At 42.9% G+C, this 15,516-nt stretch overlaps 1 protein-coding gene across 2 annotated transcripts in view; it reads left to right on the top strand.

Moving 5' to 3' along the window:
• The first annotated feature begins 2,299 nt into the window (after nucleotides 1-2,299).
• Nucleotides 2,300-15,516, top strand: part of unc93a (unc-93 homolog A) — a 70,012-nt gene continuing 56,795 nt past the window's right edge. The window contains exon 1 of one of the 2 annotated variants that reach the window (XM_069932144.1): nucleotides 2,300-2,518. In XM_069932144.1, coding sequence (XP_069788245.1) covers nucleotides 2,426-2,518 — 93 coding nt within the window. In that variant the 5' untranslated portion in view covers nucleotides 2,300-2,425. Of the gene's footprint in view, nucleotides 2,576-15,516 lie in introns of both variants that reach the window. The other variant, XM_069932146.1, reaches the window with a different exon arrangement.

Genomic DNA, 15,516 nt, shown 5'->3' with positions numbered 1-15,516 from the left:
ATATGTCCTTTTTTGTTGCAATGATGGCATTTGGAATTTTTGAAGAAACATTTTTCTGGGCGATGGTTGTACTTCCTGAAATGGAAGCACTGTTGACAGGAAGACCTCCTGACCAGAAGGTCTTGTTGGCTCACATGCAAATTTTTGTCTACTATTTCTGAACTGCAGGCAGTTCTATAAGTGATTTTGAGAGTTAATTTTGCATCCATTGCCAGTAATTTCTGCTTTGCCTGGCGATCTGCCAACCCTATCACCAATCTGTCTCCAAGTGCTTGGGTTAGAAACTGATTGAAGTGACAGTGCTTGGATAGTTTATGCAATGCTGCCAGGTATTCACTTATTGCCTCCCCTGGCATTTGTTTCCTTTCATAGAACATTGCCTTTCTGCCATAATTGGTGGTCTGGGGCATAATTGGTTCCCCAGTGCTGTGCATAACTCAGTGTATGCCTTCATCCATGGGTCCTCTGGGGCCAGCATGTTTAAGAAGATAAAATGTTTTGCTGCCCATTATACTGAGGGAGAGGGCATGTTTTCAGTTTATTGGGGCTTCATTAATACTATGGACTATGCAGTAGTGGTTAAACTGTTCTATGTAATTACCCAAACTTTCACCTGCTTCATTGAATTCTCTGAATTTTCCCTCCCCCATCTTGGCGCACTTTCATTTTGATCTTTTGGTGGGAATTCGTGGACCTCGTTAGGTAGTCACCTTTTACCTTTATCCTTTTTCCTTCTCCCAGTTGGTGCATGGAGTACACATTGGGTTTGTTTTGTTCCTTATTGCCACTGTTGTGAATGCACTTACACATTTGGACTTGGAGATGTAGTGCTTTTTCATTCTTTAATACCATCAGACTAAAAAAAAAATGTATATATATATATATATATATATATATATATATCTATCTATCTCATGATGTGGGCGTCGTGATGTATAGCAGGGTGGGCTTATACCCAACATTTACAATGTAACAGGAGAACACAAGGGCATTAAAATACTGTTCCCCAGCAAATAATGAGAAGTTAGAGAGACTCTGCGGGTCAGGCAGTATCTATGGAGATAAATTTGTCGAACTCCTGTATCCTCCCAGAACGTCGTAGGACCTGGTATATTTCAATTAAAACTTACCCTGCCCAACCTTGCATCATGTGGCAACTTTCCCATTCCAGGTGTTAAACAAATAAGTCTTCTCCAAACTACTTCCAAGGCATCTTAAATAAGGATTCCAAAATGGCATGCGTGTTGTCAAGACAGATAGTTTTCATGTAGGTGGAATAATGTTCCTTGTAATGAATTCGGACAAGAAAGCTGCGCTAGCATGTAAAAAAAACAATCTAATTGTGTGAAGACTAGTGAATTGATCGGTGATCATATCCGCTCAATAAAATCGAAGATGATTATCTATTATAGTGAAAACAAACCGTAAAATATTAGTGCGTCTCATGCCAAGAGCTCCCAAAAAATACTTCACTCTTAAACCTGTTTTGGAAATACCAGTGTGAGAGATGAGTACAACTGATATAAAAATATGAAAATTAAGAAACTAAAATTGATACATGGGTAAATGAATAAAGTCAGTATGAACAGGATAAGACATGGATGTTAGAATGCAGGAAGCAGAATCAGTCTGAGTAAGATAAGAATCTCCTAGCCTTTAGACAGAATCAGCAAGTTCACTGTATGAATGAGATAATAGAATTAGGAAGTTTTAGTCTGAATGAGATAAGGGTCTTCTAGCCCCAGATAGAATTAGCAGGTTTGCATATGTAATTAGTAAGCCTTCAGCCTCAGTATTAGCCAGTTCTACATATGAAGAGGACACAGCCCTGAGGGTTGGGAAGGTGTAAATTAGAACAAAGATAGGTTTGTGAATAAGGACAATGAGGATAATGACATGATAAGACACCGACAGGATACCCCCAGGTCCTCCAAGTGCACAGAAACAGCACGTAGGCAGGCAGGATTGCCTATTGCCAAACCTCTCCAGGAGGTAGAAGAATGTAAGGGGGGGGGGGGGGGTTTCCTATACTGAAATGAACTGTATAAAAGTTGGGTGAGCCCCAGTGTAGGTGTGTATTCCCAGGGTAAGGGGAAGCACCCAACTTTGCATTGTTGTATAATAAATGTTCTTTGTTCTCAATTTTTGTCTCGAGCAAATTCTGTGAAGGTACTTCTGTTTCTAACACCAGGTAGTTGATTTCATCACTAAAAATTATACACTTTTAAAGTGCAATAGACGTGAATCACATGTGAACTTTAGCATTAAAACAAAGGTCACCTAAATCGCATGCAAATAAACCAAGACTAACCGGGAAGAGAACTCGCTGCAGGATTTTTTCTCTGCTGTTTATAACCGGGTCCTTTGGAAGTCGTCAGGTTTAAGGGAAACGGATTGAAATCACTGGTGATAACCAATCACCAGAATGAAAATTGAAAGGGAAACAAAGAATGCCGTTGTTGTCAGTTTCGGGTTTTTACTGCTATTTACTGCTTATGGAGGTCTTCAAACGGTCCAGGTAGAATTTCCAATAAAATCAACTTGACACTTCAATGTAATTTTCAATTTAAAACTGGTGTGTATATTTTTTAATTACAATGCTATAGAACGTTTTAATTCCAAGATGTTTCTATTAGAAAAGAGCATGGGCGCGCAGTTTTGGATCGCAGTGTTGGAACGTTTCCTCGCAAATACAAACTGTCAGTTAACTTGGCTCATGTATAATTACTGTGTTTCCATTTCGGTTTCTGCTGTATTGAAGCATCGTAAATAGGAGGTTCCAACTCCAACCTTAAAAGTTAATGACTACTGCAAGCAAGGAATCTCTTGCATTATTGGTCGAAGAACCAGGTAGATTTCGTTTAAAACCAACCCGCTGGAGGAAGTCAGTGGGTCATCATGCATCAGAAATGGGACATCATGTAGCCGCGACCGGATGCATGGGCCAGACCCGCTGAGTACCCCCAACAATTTGTTTTATGCTCCTGATAACAGCCTTGCAGTCTCTTGTACCTCCACTCTAAACTTAAAAGTTAAATCATGTCCTTCCATCGATTTAGCTTTCGTTGCTACAATTCGTTAGTCTTTCAGATCCAACAGGAGGGAAATGAATTCAAAGATCGTTCATGACTTCTGCCCATTGACCTCTGTGTGTGTGTGTTTGTTTATGTGCATTGATGCATGTTCTTTGCAAAGCTAGTCAATCCTGCAGACAGCTCCCTTTGGAAGCCAAGGACTGGAAGTGGCGATCAGATGTTCAGATGTGTGCTTGGAGAGGGGAGGGGTGGGTAGGTAGGGAGGGATGGGGGGAGGGGGGGGGGTTGGAAGAAACTAAACTATGGTCAGGAACCAAAGCTAGAGTGGGCAGCAAAGTGACCAGGTATCCCTGGAAAGTTGAATGGAGTGATCAGAGAGAGGGCATTGGGCTGTAGGGGTACAAGACGTGGTGTTTCTTTATTTGTCTTTCTCACCCGCAAAAGAGAAGGCTAGAGACAGATAAAGAGAGTATGACAGGGAGCCCTGGATGGGTGACGAGAAAGAGAGAGAGAGAAATGCTTTGAGGGGTTTGTCTTGGCCTAAATTAACTTGTACCTAAGTAAAGACCTGGACCCACTGCAATTTGCCTACTGCTACAGTCACTCCACAGCAATCTCACTGGTTCTCCACTCAGCCCTGGATCACTTGAACAACAGGAACATGTACATCAGGCTGCTTTTCATCAATGATCATCAGGGAGGCAAAGTGCGTGCAGGCCCAGTGCATTCACAACTACTTCCTGGACAGCAAGGACATGTGATGCATGTGGAAGAGGATGTGGCAGTGGAGAAGACCACCCTCCTCCAAACGATCAGGTGCTGATGTTAAGAGAGAACTAGGCAAAGTCAACCCAAGGAAAGCTACTGGACAGGATAATGTTCCTGGCAGAGTGCTTACGGGTTGTGCGGCTCAGCTAGTAGATGTTCTCACTGGCATCTTTAACATCTCCCTGAATAGCACTCTAGTCCCAACATGCTTCAAAGATGCCACCATTGTCTCTATGTCAAAGAAGTCATCTTTGTCCTGCCTTAACAATTACCACCCTGTTGCGCTCATGTCCATTATCATGAAATGCTTCGTGAGGCTCATCATGGGGCATATCAAGGACCTGTTGCTCCCCTCACTGCACTTCGCACATAGCATCATCTGTGGAGGGTTGGATCTATCGCCACCACCCTACATCTAACCCTCACCCACCTGGAAAGTAAAGACTCGTATGTTTGAATGCTGTTTATTGATTTCACTTCAGCATTCAATAGGATCATCCCTCAGTACCTGATAAGGAAGTTGGGCCTGCTGGGTCTAAACACCTCCCTCTGCAATTGGATTCTCACCTTCCTGATGGGGGAGACCTCAGGCAGTCCGGATTGGTAACATCACCTCCAAAACTATCACATCGAGCACCCCAGGGCTGTTTACTCTGCTGACCCACAATTGTGTAGCCGAACACAGCTCAAATCACATCAAGTTCGCTGGTAACACGACAGTGGTGGGCCTTATCAGTAAGAATGAGGAGGCAGCAGATAGAGATGTAAAGACACTAACAAACTAGTACAGAGCAAACAACCTATATCTGAATATTTATATATAAAAAAACCCAAAAAACAAGAGATGATTGTTGACTTCAGGAGGGCCTGGGGAGATCATGCTCCCCTGACCATTGACTGCTCGACCATTGAAGTTGCCAAGAGTATCAAGTTCCTTGGAGTGCACCTGGCGGAGAATCTCTCCTGGTCCCTTAACACCAGTTCCATAGCTAAGAAAGCCCAACACTGCCTCTACTTACTGCAAAGGCTGAGCAAAACCCATCTCCATCCTCTATTCTCACAACATTCTACAGAGAATATATTGAGAGCATCCTATGCAACTGTATCACCTTCTGGTTTGGAAGGTGTACCACCTCGGACTGCAAGACCCTGCAGAGGATAGTGAAGTGAACGGAAAAGACCATTGGGGAATCTTTTCTTAGCATGAAGGACAGGTGCTCGATGCAGGCGAAAAGCGATAAACATTGTGAAAGACACCACACATCCCTTTCTGCCATCTGGCATGAGGCACCATAGCACTCAGACCCTTGTATCCAGAGTGGGAAACAGCTTTCCCCCCAAGCCTTTAAGCACCTGAATTCCCAGTACAGATGTGGATAGTGTGCCATTGACTCTCAGTGTATACATCTTAATACCTTACTATTTTAATGTGTTAACTGCTTTCCTAACTTGTATTTATGTAAATATGCTCTGTGGTTCTGGAGAAACACTATTTCGTCCTACCGTGCGATCATGGTATGAACGATAAATAAAGTTGACTCGATGACAGCTCAGATCCCAACACCATCATACCCTTGGTACTGGTCATCAAGCTTCAAATCTTGGGCATCTGGATCCTTGACTTGCTCATTTGAAGTCCAGTCAGTGTGGATTGATAACGAGTCTCCCCTCACTGACAATCAACACAGCTGCTCCTCAAGGATGTGTGCTTAGCCCACTTCTCTACTCTCTCTACACCCATAACTGTGTGGTTAGGCACAATTCAAATGCCACCTATAAATTTGCTGATAACAGCATGGTCGTCGGCAGAATCACAAATGGCAACGAGGAAGCACACAGGAGAGAGAGAGAGAGAGAGAGAGAAAGAGATCAGCTCGTTGAATGGTGTAACAACAACCTTGCATACAACATTAGCAAAACCAAGGAACTGATTGTGGACTTCGGGAAGGGGAAACCAGGAGAACACAAACCAGTCCTCATTGAGTGGACAACAGTGGAGAGAGTAAAGAACTTCAAATTCATGGGAGTCAACATGCCATATTTGAAGATCTATCTTTGGATCTTCATGTTGATGCAATCATGAAGAATGTTTGCCAGTGGCTATATTTTGTTAGGAGTTTGAGAAGATTCAGTACGTCACCAAAAACTCTTGCGAATTTCTACAGGTGTACCTTGGAGAGCACTCTGACTGGTTGCATCACTGTCTGGATGGAGGTGCCAATGCACAGGACAGGAAAAGGCTACAGAGATTTGAGAACAGTGCCATCATGGGCATTAGTCTTCAGTCCATTAAGGATATCTTCTTGAGGCAGTGTCTCTAGAAAGCAGCTTCTATCATCAAGGACCATCACTACCCAGGCCATGCCCTCTTCTCACTGCTACGATCAGGAAGGATATGCAGGAGCCTGAAGACAAACACTCAATGTTACAAAAAGAGCTTCCCCTCTGCTATCAGATTTCTGAACAGACAATAAACCACACACTTTACTTTGTTTCTCTTTTTTTTTGTTTCATTTCATTCATTAAAAAAATAGTATATTTACAGAAAGTAATTTATGGCAATATTTGCACCTATGATCCACAATAATGTTGCTTCAAAACATAAATTTTGGGGGGGGGGGGGTGTGTGGGTGGGTGACACCACATATTCCTTGCTGGTTATGGGCCAGGGATTCAATGAATAGGTAATCACGTATTTTTTTCCAAGAGGCTTTGAGAACATTCTTGACACTTTTCATTGGTGCTCTGATGGATAAGTTGCCATGGCAGTGCTAGGAATTGAGTACCTTTTTCAGGAATCTGATTGTTGACATGTCAATCATAGGGTGAAATGTGAAAGTCTGCAGAGGCAGTGATTATAGTAAAAATACAAGAATGCTGGAGGAATTAAGCAGGTGTCGCAGCATCCATAGGAAGTACAGATATATTACCCACATTTTGGGCCTGCGACCTTCTTCCAGGTATGACATGTAAATGATGTGATTAGAGTTGGCTGAATATAATTAGAGCATCGTTACTGGTGATGGTGGTGCAGGAAAGAATGCTAACATTATTTCATTAATCAATATTTTGGCATGTGAGGATGTCTATCGATGGCATTCTTTCTTTGCCTGAATTTACCTCAGACCAGACAGAGATGTCAGGTTTCCTCTGTGAACAGCTGATGTGAACCAGCTGGGTTTTTAATGATGATCTGACAGTTTCATATTCATTTTCATCAAAACAAGTATTTGTTTTAAATTCCAGATTAGTGACGGAATATAAATTGCATAGGTGCTGTGGAAGGATTTGAACTCTTTTCCCACACTTGTACTTTACTGACAAGAACTAAACAATTCAATTACCAGTTGGACTAGAATCCAACTCTGGAATGTAATAATTGATGAGGAAACATAATTTCTTACTCCATGAATTTCTTACTACTTTTATCTTAATGATAAGCTAGCAATAACAACGTAATGACTGACAGCACAACCTCCAATACTTCCCTAGTTATAAACTTACTCAGCAACCTCTTGACTACCATAGTGGTCAATTTATTGATTTTCTAGTGATATTCACCTTTTGGTGATTTACCAAGTACTGTGTTGTCTCAGTGGTCAACCCTCCAATATGTTCCTGTAATTAATCACATCACCTATTTCCAAACTGTTATCTGTGTATCAGTGCTCAGATAATCAATACTTTAAGTCTTCCATTTTAAGGCTCAACTCCACAGCTTCTTTGTTCTTCAAGGAAGGGGGAGGGAACCAGAATGTGAGTGCAGAGAATAGGACAAAAGGTCAAAAGCACGATGCTTTGTGTTTTGAGTTTGTGAGGAAGGAGAGGCAGGGGACAAAACATAAATGGACAAAACATAAGTTAGAGGATTTAACATGTGTCTATTTCAATGTTAGGAGTATTAGGAATAAAGGGGATGAACTGAGAAAAAGGATCAAGGTGGAACAACAATGTTGTGGCTGTTATAGAGACTTGGTAGGAGGAAGGGCAGGATTGGCTGATGCAGATACCAGGGTTTAGGTGTTTGAAATGGAATAGGATGGGAGGTAAGAAAGGGGTTGGTGGGGGGAGGGGAAAAGTAGCATCACTGGTCAGGGATGGTATCACAACTATAAAAAGGGAGGATGCTATAGAGGGACTGTCCACTGAGTTGGTGTGGGTGGAAGTCAGAAATAGGAATGGAGAAATCACTGTGCTGGGAGTAGTCTATAGGCCTCCAAATAGCCCTCAGGACTCTGCGGATCAGATAAGCAGGCAGATTTTGGAAAGGTGAAGGAAATGCAGGATTGTAGTGATTTCAACTTCCCTAATATTGACTTGCACCTACTTACTACAAGAAGGATAGATGGGGCTGAATTTGTCAGGTGTGTCTAAGAAGGCTTCCTGATACAATATGTGGACCAGCTGATGAGAGGAGAGGCCATACAGGATCTAATTCTGGGTAATGAACATGGTCAGGTGGCGGACCTCTTGGTGGGGGGGCTTTTTGTTGAGAGTGACCACAACTCCCTGAGCATTATAATAGCTATGGAAAAGGATAAAAGCCGACAAAATGGGAAAGTGCTTAATTGGGGAAGGGATAGTTGCAAAGGGATGAGGCAGGAACTAGGGAGAGTAAATTGGAAACATTTTGAAGGGAGAAAGCACAGAACTAATGTGGAGGAAGTTTAGGGACCACTTGTGCTGGGTTCAGGATAGGTTTGTCTGACGGGGAAAAGGAAAAGATGGTAGGAAAAGGGAACCATGGTTGATGAAATAGGTGAGGCAGCTAGTCAAGAGGAAGAAGGAAACATGTATTAGAATTTGGAAACTGGAAGAGCTAATGAGACGTATATGGTAGCCAGGAAGGAACTTAAGAAAGGACTTGGGAGAGCTCGAAGGGGGCATGAGAAGGCCTTGGAATGTAGGATTAATGACAACCCAAGGTGTTCTATGCATACGTGAAGAACAGAAGGATGATGAAAATGAAGGTGGGGCTGCTAAAGGATAAAGAAGGCAACATGAGCCTGGAAGTGGAGGAGGTTGGGGAAGGACCTAAATAAATACTTTGCTTCAGTATTCACAAGAGAAAAAGACCTTGATCAGAGTGAGGTCAGAGTAGAATAAGATTGTGTACTGGACAGTGTTGAAATTAAGGAAGAGGAAATTAGTATTTTACATCAGTCTTCACTGAGGAAGACAATAGCAATATACCTGATAGTCAGAGGCCTCAGGGAATAGAATTAAGTACAGTCAAGATTACTGGAGAGATGGTGCTTAAATGGAGTAAAGATAGATAAGTCTTCCAGACTGGATGAGGTGCACCCATAGGTTCTGAAGGAGGTGGCTTTGAAGATTGTGGAGGCATTGGAAATTATTTTCCAGAAATCAATGGTCGTTGTCATGGTTCCAGAGGATTAGAAGGTCGCAAATGTAGTTCCACTGTTTAAGAAAGGAGGGAAGCAGAAAAAAGGAAATTATAGGCCTATTAGTTTGACATCAGTGGTTGGAAAGTTATTGGAGTCAATCCTCGAGGATGAGGTTATGAAATACCTCGAGGAGCATGACATGATAGGTCCAAGCCAGCATGATTTCATGAAGGGAAGATCCTGCCTGACCAACCTATTGGAATTTTTTTGAGGAAATCTCAAGTAGGATGGACAAGGGAGAAGATGTGGATGTTGTGTATTTATATTTTCAGGCCTTTGATAAGGTGCCGCATAAGAGGCTGCTTAATAAGATGAGAGCCCATGAAATTACAGGAAAGATATTAGATTGGGTGGAGCATTGGTTGATAGGCAGAAAGCAAAGGGTGAGAATAAAGGGGTTGTGTTCTGTTTGGTTGCCAGTTACGAGTGGTGTTCTGCAGGGGTCGGTGTTGAGGCCACTTCTTTTTAAAATGTATATTGATGATTTAGATTATGGATTAAATGGCTTTGTGGTGAAGTTTGCAAATGACACCAAGATAGGTGGTGGAATAGGAAATGTTGAAGAAACTGAAAGGTTGCAGAGAGACTTGAACAGCTTAGGAGAGTGGGAAAAAAATTACAGATGAGAAATGTGCAGTTGTGCATTTTGGAAGAGGAAATAAACAGGCGGATTATTATTTGGATGGGAAGAAAATTCAAAATTCGGAAGTGCAAAGGGATTTGGGGGTCCTTGTGCAGGATAACCTAAAGGATAATCATTAGGTTGGATTGGCTGTGAAAAAAAGCGAATGCTATGTTGGCATTCATTTCAAGAGGAAGTTGTATAGGAGTAAAGAGGTGTTAATGAGGCTCTATGGGGCACTGGTGAGACCTCATTTGGAGTACAGTGTGCAGTTTTTGGCCCCATATCTTAGAAGGGATGTAATAATGTTGGAAAGAATTCAGAGAATATTTATCAGGATAAGAGGTCACAGTCTTAGAATTAGAAGGTACCCATTTAAAACAGAGATGAGGAGAAATTTCTTTAGCCGAAGGGTCATGGATTTGTGGAATTCGTTGCCACATATAGTTGTGGAGGCCTGATCATTGGGGAACTTTGAGGAGATTGATAGGTCAGGGTAACAATGGATATGGGGAAAAGGTTGGAAATTGGAACTAGATGCAAGAATGTTTTAGCTCTGGATGGAGTTGCGGAGCAGACTCGATGTGCCAAATGGCTTACTTCTATTCTTTTATCACGTGATCCCTCAAGGTCACTGAACAGGTTGACAGGATAGTTAAGAAAACCTATTGGATGCTGGGCTTCATTATTAGGGGGATTGAGTTCAAGAGTAGAAAGATCATGTTACAACTCTACAAATCTCTGGTGAGACCACACTTAGAGAATTGTGTTCAGTTCTGGTCACCTCATTACAGGAAGGATGTGGAAGCTATGGAGAGGGTGCAGAGGAGATTTACCAGGATGTTACTTGGACTGGAAAATGTCTTATGAGGCAAGTTAGCAGAGCTGGGACTTTTTTCTTTTGAACATAGAAGGATGAGAAGAGACAATAGAGGTCTACAAAATTATGAGAGGCATAGATAGGGTGGACAGCCAGTACCTGTTTCCCAGGGCAAGAATAGCAAACACCAGAGGACATGAGTACAAAGTGAAGGGAGGGAAGTTTAGGGGAGATATTAGGAATAAGTTTTTTTATGCAAAGTTGTGGGTGCCTGGAATGCCTTGCTAGGGATGGTGGTGGAGGCTGAAACATTAGGTGCATTTAATAGACTCTTGGACAAGAACATGGATGGAAGAAAAATAGAGGGTTATGGGGTAGGGAGGGTTTAGTACTTTTTTAAGGAATATATGGGTTGGAATAACAAGGGCCAAAGGGCCTGTACTGTGGTATAGTGTTCTATGTTCATGCTCATTTACATGAGTTTGTTGCTTCCACTCACACTATTCCACTGGTCTTGATGTGGAAGAATTCAGATTGAAAGATGTAATCTTGTCTGTGACAGCCTCCTATTTGTCTTGGCTCAATTCAAAAGATTGCATTCTTATAATTAAATCACACCTTGTTTTATAAATTATATTGGGTGACTGCATCTCTTCTTGTACATCCTTTGGCTTGGCTTCGCGGATGAAGATTTATGGAGGGGTATGTCCGCGCCTGCTGCAGGCTCGTTGGTGACTGACAAGTCCGATGCGGGACAGGCAGGCACGGTTGCAGCGGTTGTAAGGGAAAATTGGTTGGTTGGGGTTGGGTGTTGGGTTTTTCCTCCTTTGTCTTTTGTCAGTGAGGTGGGCTCTGCGGTCTTCTTCAAAGGAGGTTGCTGCCCGCCGAACTGTGAGGCACCAAGATGCACGGTTTGAGGCGATATCAGCCCACTGGCGGTGGTCAATGTGGCAGGCACCAAGAGATTTCTTTAAGCAGTCCTTGTAGCTCTTCTTTGGTGCACCTCTGTCTCGGTGGCCAGTGGAGAGCTCGCCATCGAACACGATCTTGGGAAGGCGATGGTCCTCCATTCTGGAGACATGACCCATCCAGCGCAGTTGGGTCTTCAGCAGCATGGATTCGATGCTTGCGGACTCTGCCCCATCTTTTATTGTACCATGCTTTATCCTGTTTGTTGTAATTCCATGAGTTAACCAATCCATTGTCAATAGAAAAAAATGCCATTCTGTTTGATATTTGACTATTAACTATTATTTCAAAAGACAAAGGAGGAAAAACCCAACACCCAACCCCAACCAACTAATTTTCCCCTGCAACCGCTGCAACCGTGTCTGCCTGTCCCGCATCGGACTTGTCAGCCACAAACGAGCCTGCAGCTGACGTGGACATTACCCCTCCATAAATCTTCGTCCGCGAAGCCAAGCCAAAGAAAATTATACAAAGATAATTATATGAGAGTTTCTGGGTTGATAAGCATTTTGAAGCATTGATGAATGAGATTCATCCAGTGATAATTTCAGCATTAACATTTCCAAAGGATTTTGGGATGAACACAGACTGGATGGAGCCGAAGATGCTTTCATCTGCATTCGGAAGTTTTTTAAAGAAGTTAATTATACAGCTCTCTGATTCCAAAAAGCATGCTGATATATTAAGAATGGTAAAATAATATGTATCAGCCTTGACAGTACAGGTGGCTGGTATCTTTAATGTTTACTTATTTTAATATGCTCTCACTTCCATTTTGGCTAACATTAACAGGATGAGAATTATTTGCAAGGTGAAAAGAAGCCTATTCATAGAACAATAGAGCACAGAATCAGGCTCTTCAGTCCATGTGTCTGTACTATACATGATATCCAAATCAACAAGCTTGCACCTGATAGATAGTTCTCCATCTCCATCATATACACGTGGAAGCTTCTTAGTGCTTCTATTGTATCTGCTTCCACCACTACTCCTGGCAGCCCATTCCAGGCACATACTGTGGTTTAAAAAAAAAATCTCTTCACATCTCCCTTAAATTTCCTTACCCTTGCCTTAAGAGCATGTCCTTTAGTTTGAGTTTTACCCTGGGGAAATATTCTGATTGTCCACTCTATCAATGCCTCTCATGATTTCATAAACATCTATTAGATCACCCCTAAGCTTCCTATCCTCCAGAGAACAATATCACTTTATCTGATTTCTCCCCACAGCTCATATTCTTTAAACCAGGCAACATCCTGGCAAGTTAAACAGGAAAGTCTGCAGATGCTGTGATGGTAGTAGTGGAAAAACTCAGCAGGTCACACAACATCTATAGGAGTAAAGAGTAATCATCATTTTGGGTCTGAACTCTTCATCAAGTTGTGAGCAAAAGGTAGACAGGTGCCTAAATAAAAAGGTGGTGGAGAGAAAAGGAGAGGAGGAAGGAAAGGCAGGGGAGGAGCACAGGCTAACAGGTAAGAGGTAAATATAGGTGGGAGGGCAAAAGAGAAAAAATCTGAGAAATGGTAGGGAGAGGGGATAGCTCTCCGAATGGAGAGGGAATAGAAGAGGGTGTGAAACTAGAGGAAAGATGACAGAGGGATGAAGAAAGAGAGAATCAGAGAAAGAGTTCAATAGAAACTGGAACAGTTGATGTTAATGCCATCTGGTTGGAGCGTGCCCAGATGGAATATTAAGTGTTGTTCCACCAATTCGCCATAGCCTTAGTTTGGCAATGCATGGGGCCATGGATAGATATGTCAATGTAGGAATGGTGTATGGAATTTTAATGGTTAGTCACTGGGAAGTCCCTGTTATTGCAGTGGACAACTGAAATCATCTTACCTCAACTCTATTTTGTCCCTGGTCCAGTCCCTTCCTACCTATATCCACAATATCTCACATGTCCTCTATCACTGCAACACTTTCCAGTTCCCTGGACTCAACCATCTCATTTTCACCATGGATATCCAACCTCTCTATACCTTCATCTCTCATACTGAAGATCTCAAAGCACTTCATTTCTTTCTCAACATCAGTCCCAACCAGCCCCACTCTACCATCACCTCTCTCGCCTGGCTGGCAGAACTTGTCTTCACCATCAATAATTTCTCCTTTGGCTCATTCCACTTTCTCCAAGTCAAAAGGGTAGCCATGGGTCCCAGCTAAGCCTGCCTTTATGTTGATTAGGTGGAGCAAACCATACGGCAAGCCTACACAGGCATAATACCCCAACTCTTCCCCCCTCTACATCAATGACTGTATTGGTACTGCCTCCTGCAACTATAATCAGCTCATCAATTTTATCCTCTTTATGGCTAACCTTCAATTTGACCTCAAATTCACTTGATCGATCTCTGGCCACACTCCTCCCTATTTCAATCTCTCTGCCTTCATCTCTGGAAACAAATTCTCTACAGATATTTTCTATAAACCTACCAACTCTCTCTCTCTCTCTCTCTCTCTCTCTCTTCACACCATGTCCCCAGTAAAGATTTTATTCCTTTCTCTCAATTCCTCTGCCTCCATTGCATCTGTTCCCAGGATGAGATCTTTCATTCCAGAACATCCAAGATGTCCTCCTTATTCAAAAAATATGGCTTTTCCTTCACTGCCATCAAATCAGCCCTTACCTACATCTCCTCTGTTTCCTGCACATCTGCCCTGGCCCTCTCTGCCCTGAGAAATATCAAGGACGGGGTCTCCTTATCCTCACCTATCACTCCACCAGCCTCTGTATCCAACATAACATCCTCTGCAATTTCTGCCATTTTCTATGTGATCCCACTACCAGACACAACTTTCCCTCTAGTCCCCTCTCCACAGTGACCACTCCCTCCATGACTCCCTCATACACTCATCCCTTCCCACTAATTGCTACCTTGGTCCCTCCCCTGTTACCTCAAGATATGCTTACATTTGTATCCACACCTCCTACCTCACCACCATCCGGGGCCACAAACAGTCCTTCCAAGAGAAGCAACACTTCCCTTGTGAATCTGCAGGGGTCATTGATTACATCTGGTGCTTCCATTGCGGCTTCCTCTACATCAGGGAGACTGGATGCAGACTGGGAGATTATTTGGTTGAGTACATTTGCTCTGTCCATTGCAATGACAGGGGCCTCCCAATGACCCACCATTTTAAGTCCACACACCATCCCACACTGAAATGCCTACCCATGCCCTCATGCACTGCCAAACTGAGGCAATTTGTAAATTGGAGGAACACCTAATATTCCATTTGGGCACCCTCCAACCAGATGGCATTAACATGGCCTTCTCTCATTTCAGTTAAACCCCTCCCCCAAGTCTCCCTCTTTCCCTGTCTCTCCAGCTTCTTTCCTCCAGCTCCCCACTCTCTTCAATTCCCTTTTCATTCAGAGAGTTACCCCTCCCTCATCACATCAATTATTTCCTCTTTTGCCCTCCCATGGATATCTACCTATTACCTGTTGACCTGTTCTCCTCTCCTTCCACCAACTTTTTTATTCAGGTACCTGCCTGCTTTTTGTTCACACCTTGATGAAGGCCTCAGGCCCAAAACTTTGGTTACATTTCACTTCCCATAGTAAACTCAGCTGTATGACCTGCTGAATTTCTCCAGTACTTTTATGTATTGCACAACATTCTGGTAAACCTCTTGAGACAAACAGCACGTTACAAGCCATTTTGGCCACGAGCCTAATGCTGCCCAATTTAACCACACCCCGGTACATTTTTAACGGTGAGAGGAAACCGGAGCCCCTGGGGAAAACCCGTGCAGACATGGGGAGCAGGTACAAACTCCTTACAGATAGCATTGGTTTGAAATCCCAGACCCAATCGCTGGCACTGTAAAGGCATTGCATTAACCGCTATGCCAACTGTGCTGCCTTGCTCTTCTGTACCTTAT

Source organism: Narcine bancroftii, chromosome 4 (assembly GCF_036971445.1).
Source record: "Narcine bancroftii isolate sNarBan1 chromosome 4, sNarBan1.hap1, whole genome shotgun sequence".
NCBI classification, from domain to species: domain Eukaryota; kingdom Metazoa; phylum Chordata; class Chondrichthyes; order Torpediniformes; family Narcinidae; genus Narcine; species Narcine bancroftii.
The sequence above is the reverse complement of the archived record's forward strand: the minus strand, read 5'-3'. Positions and strand labels throughout refer to the sequence as shown.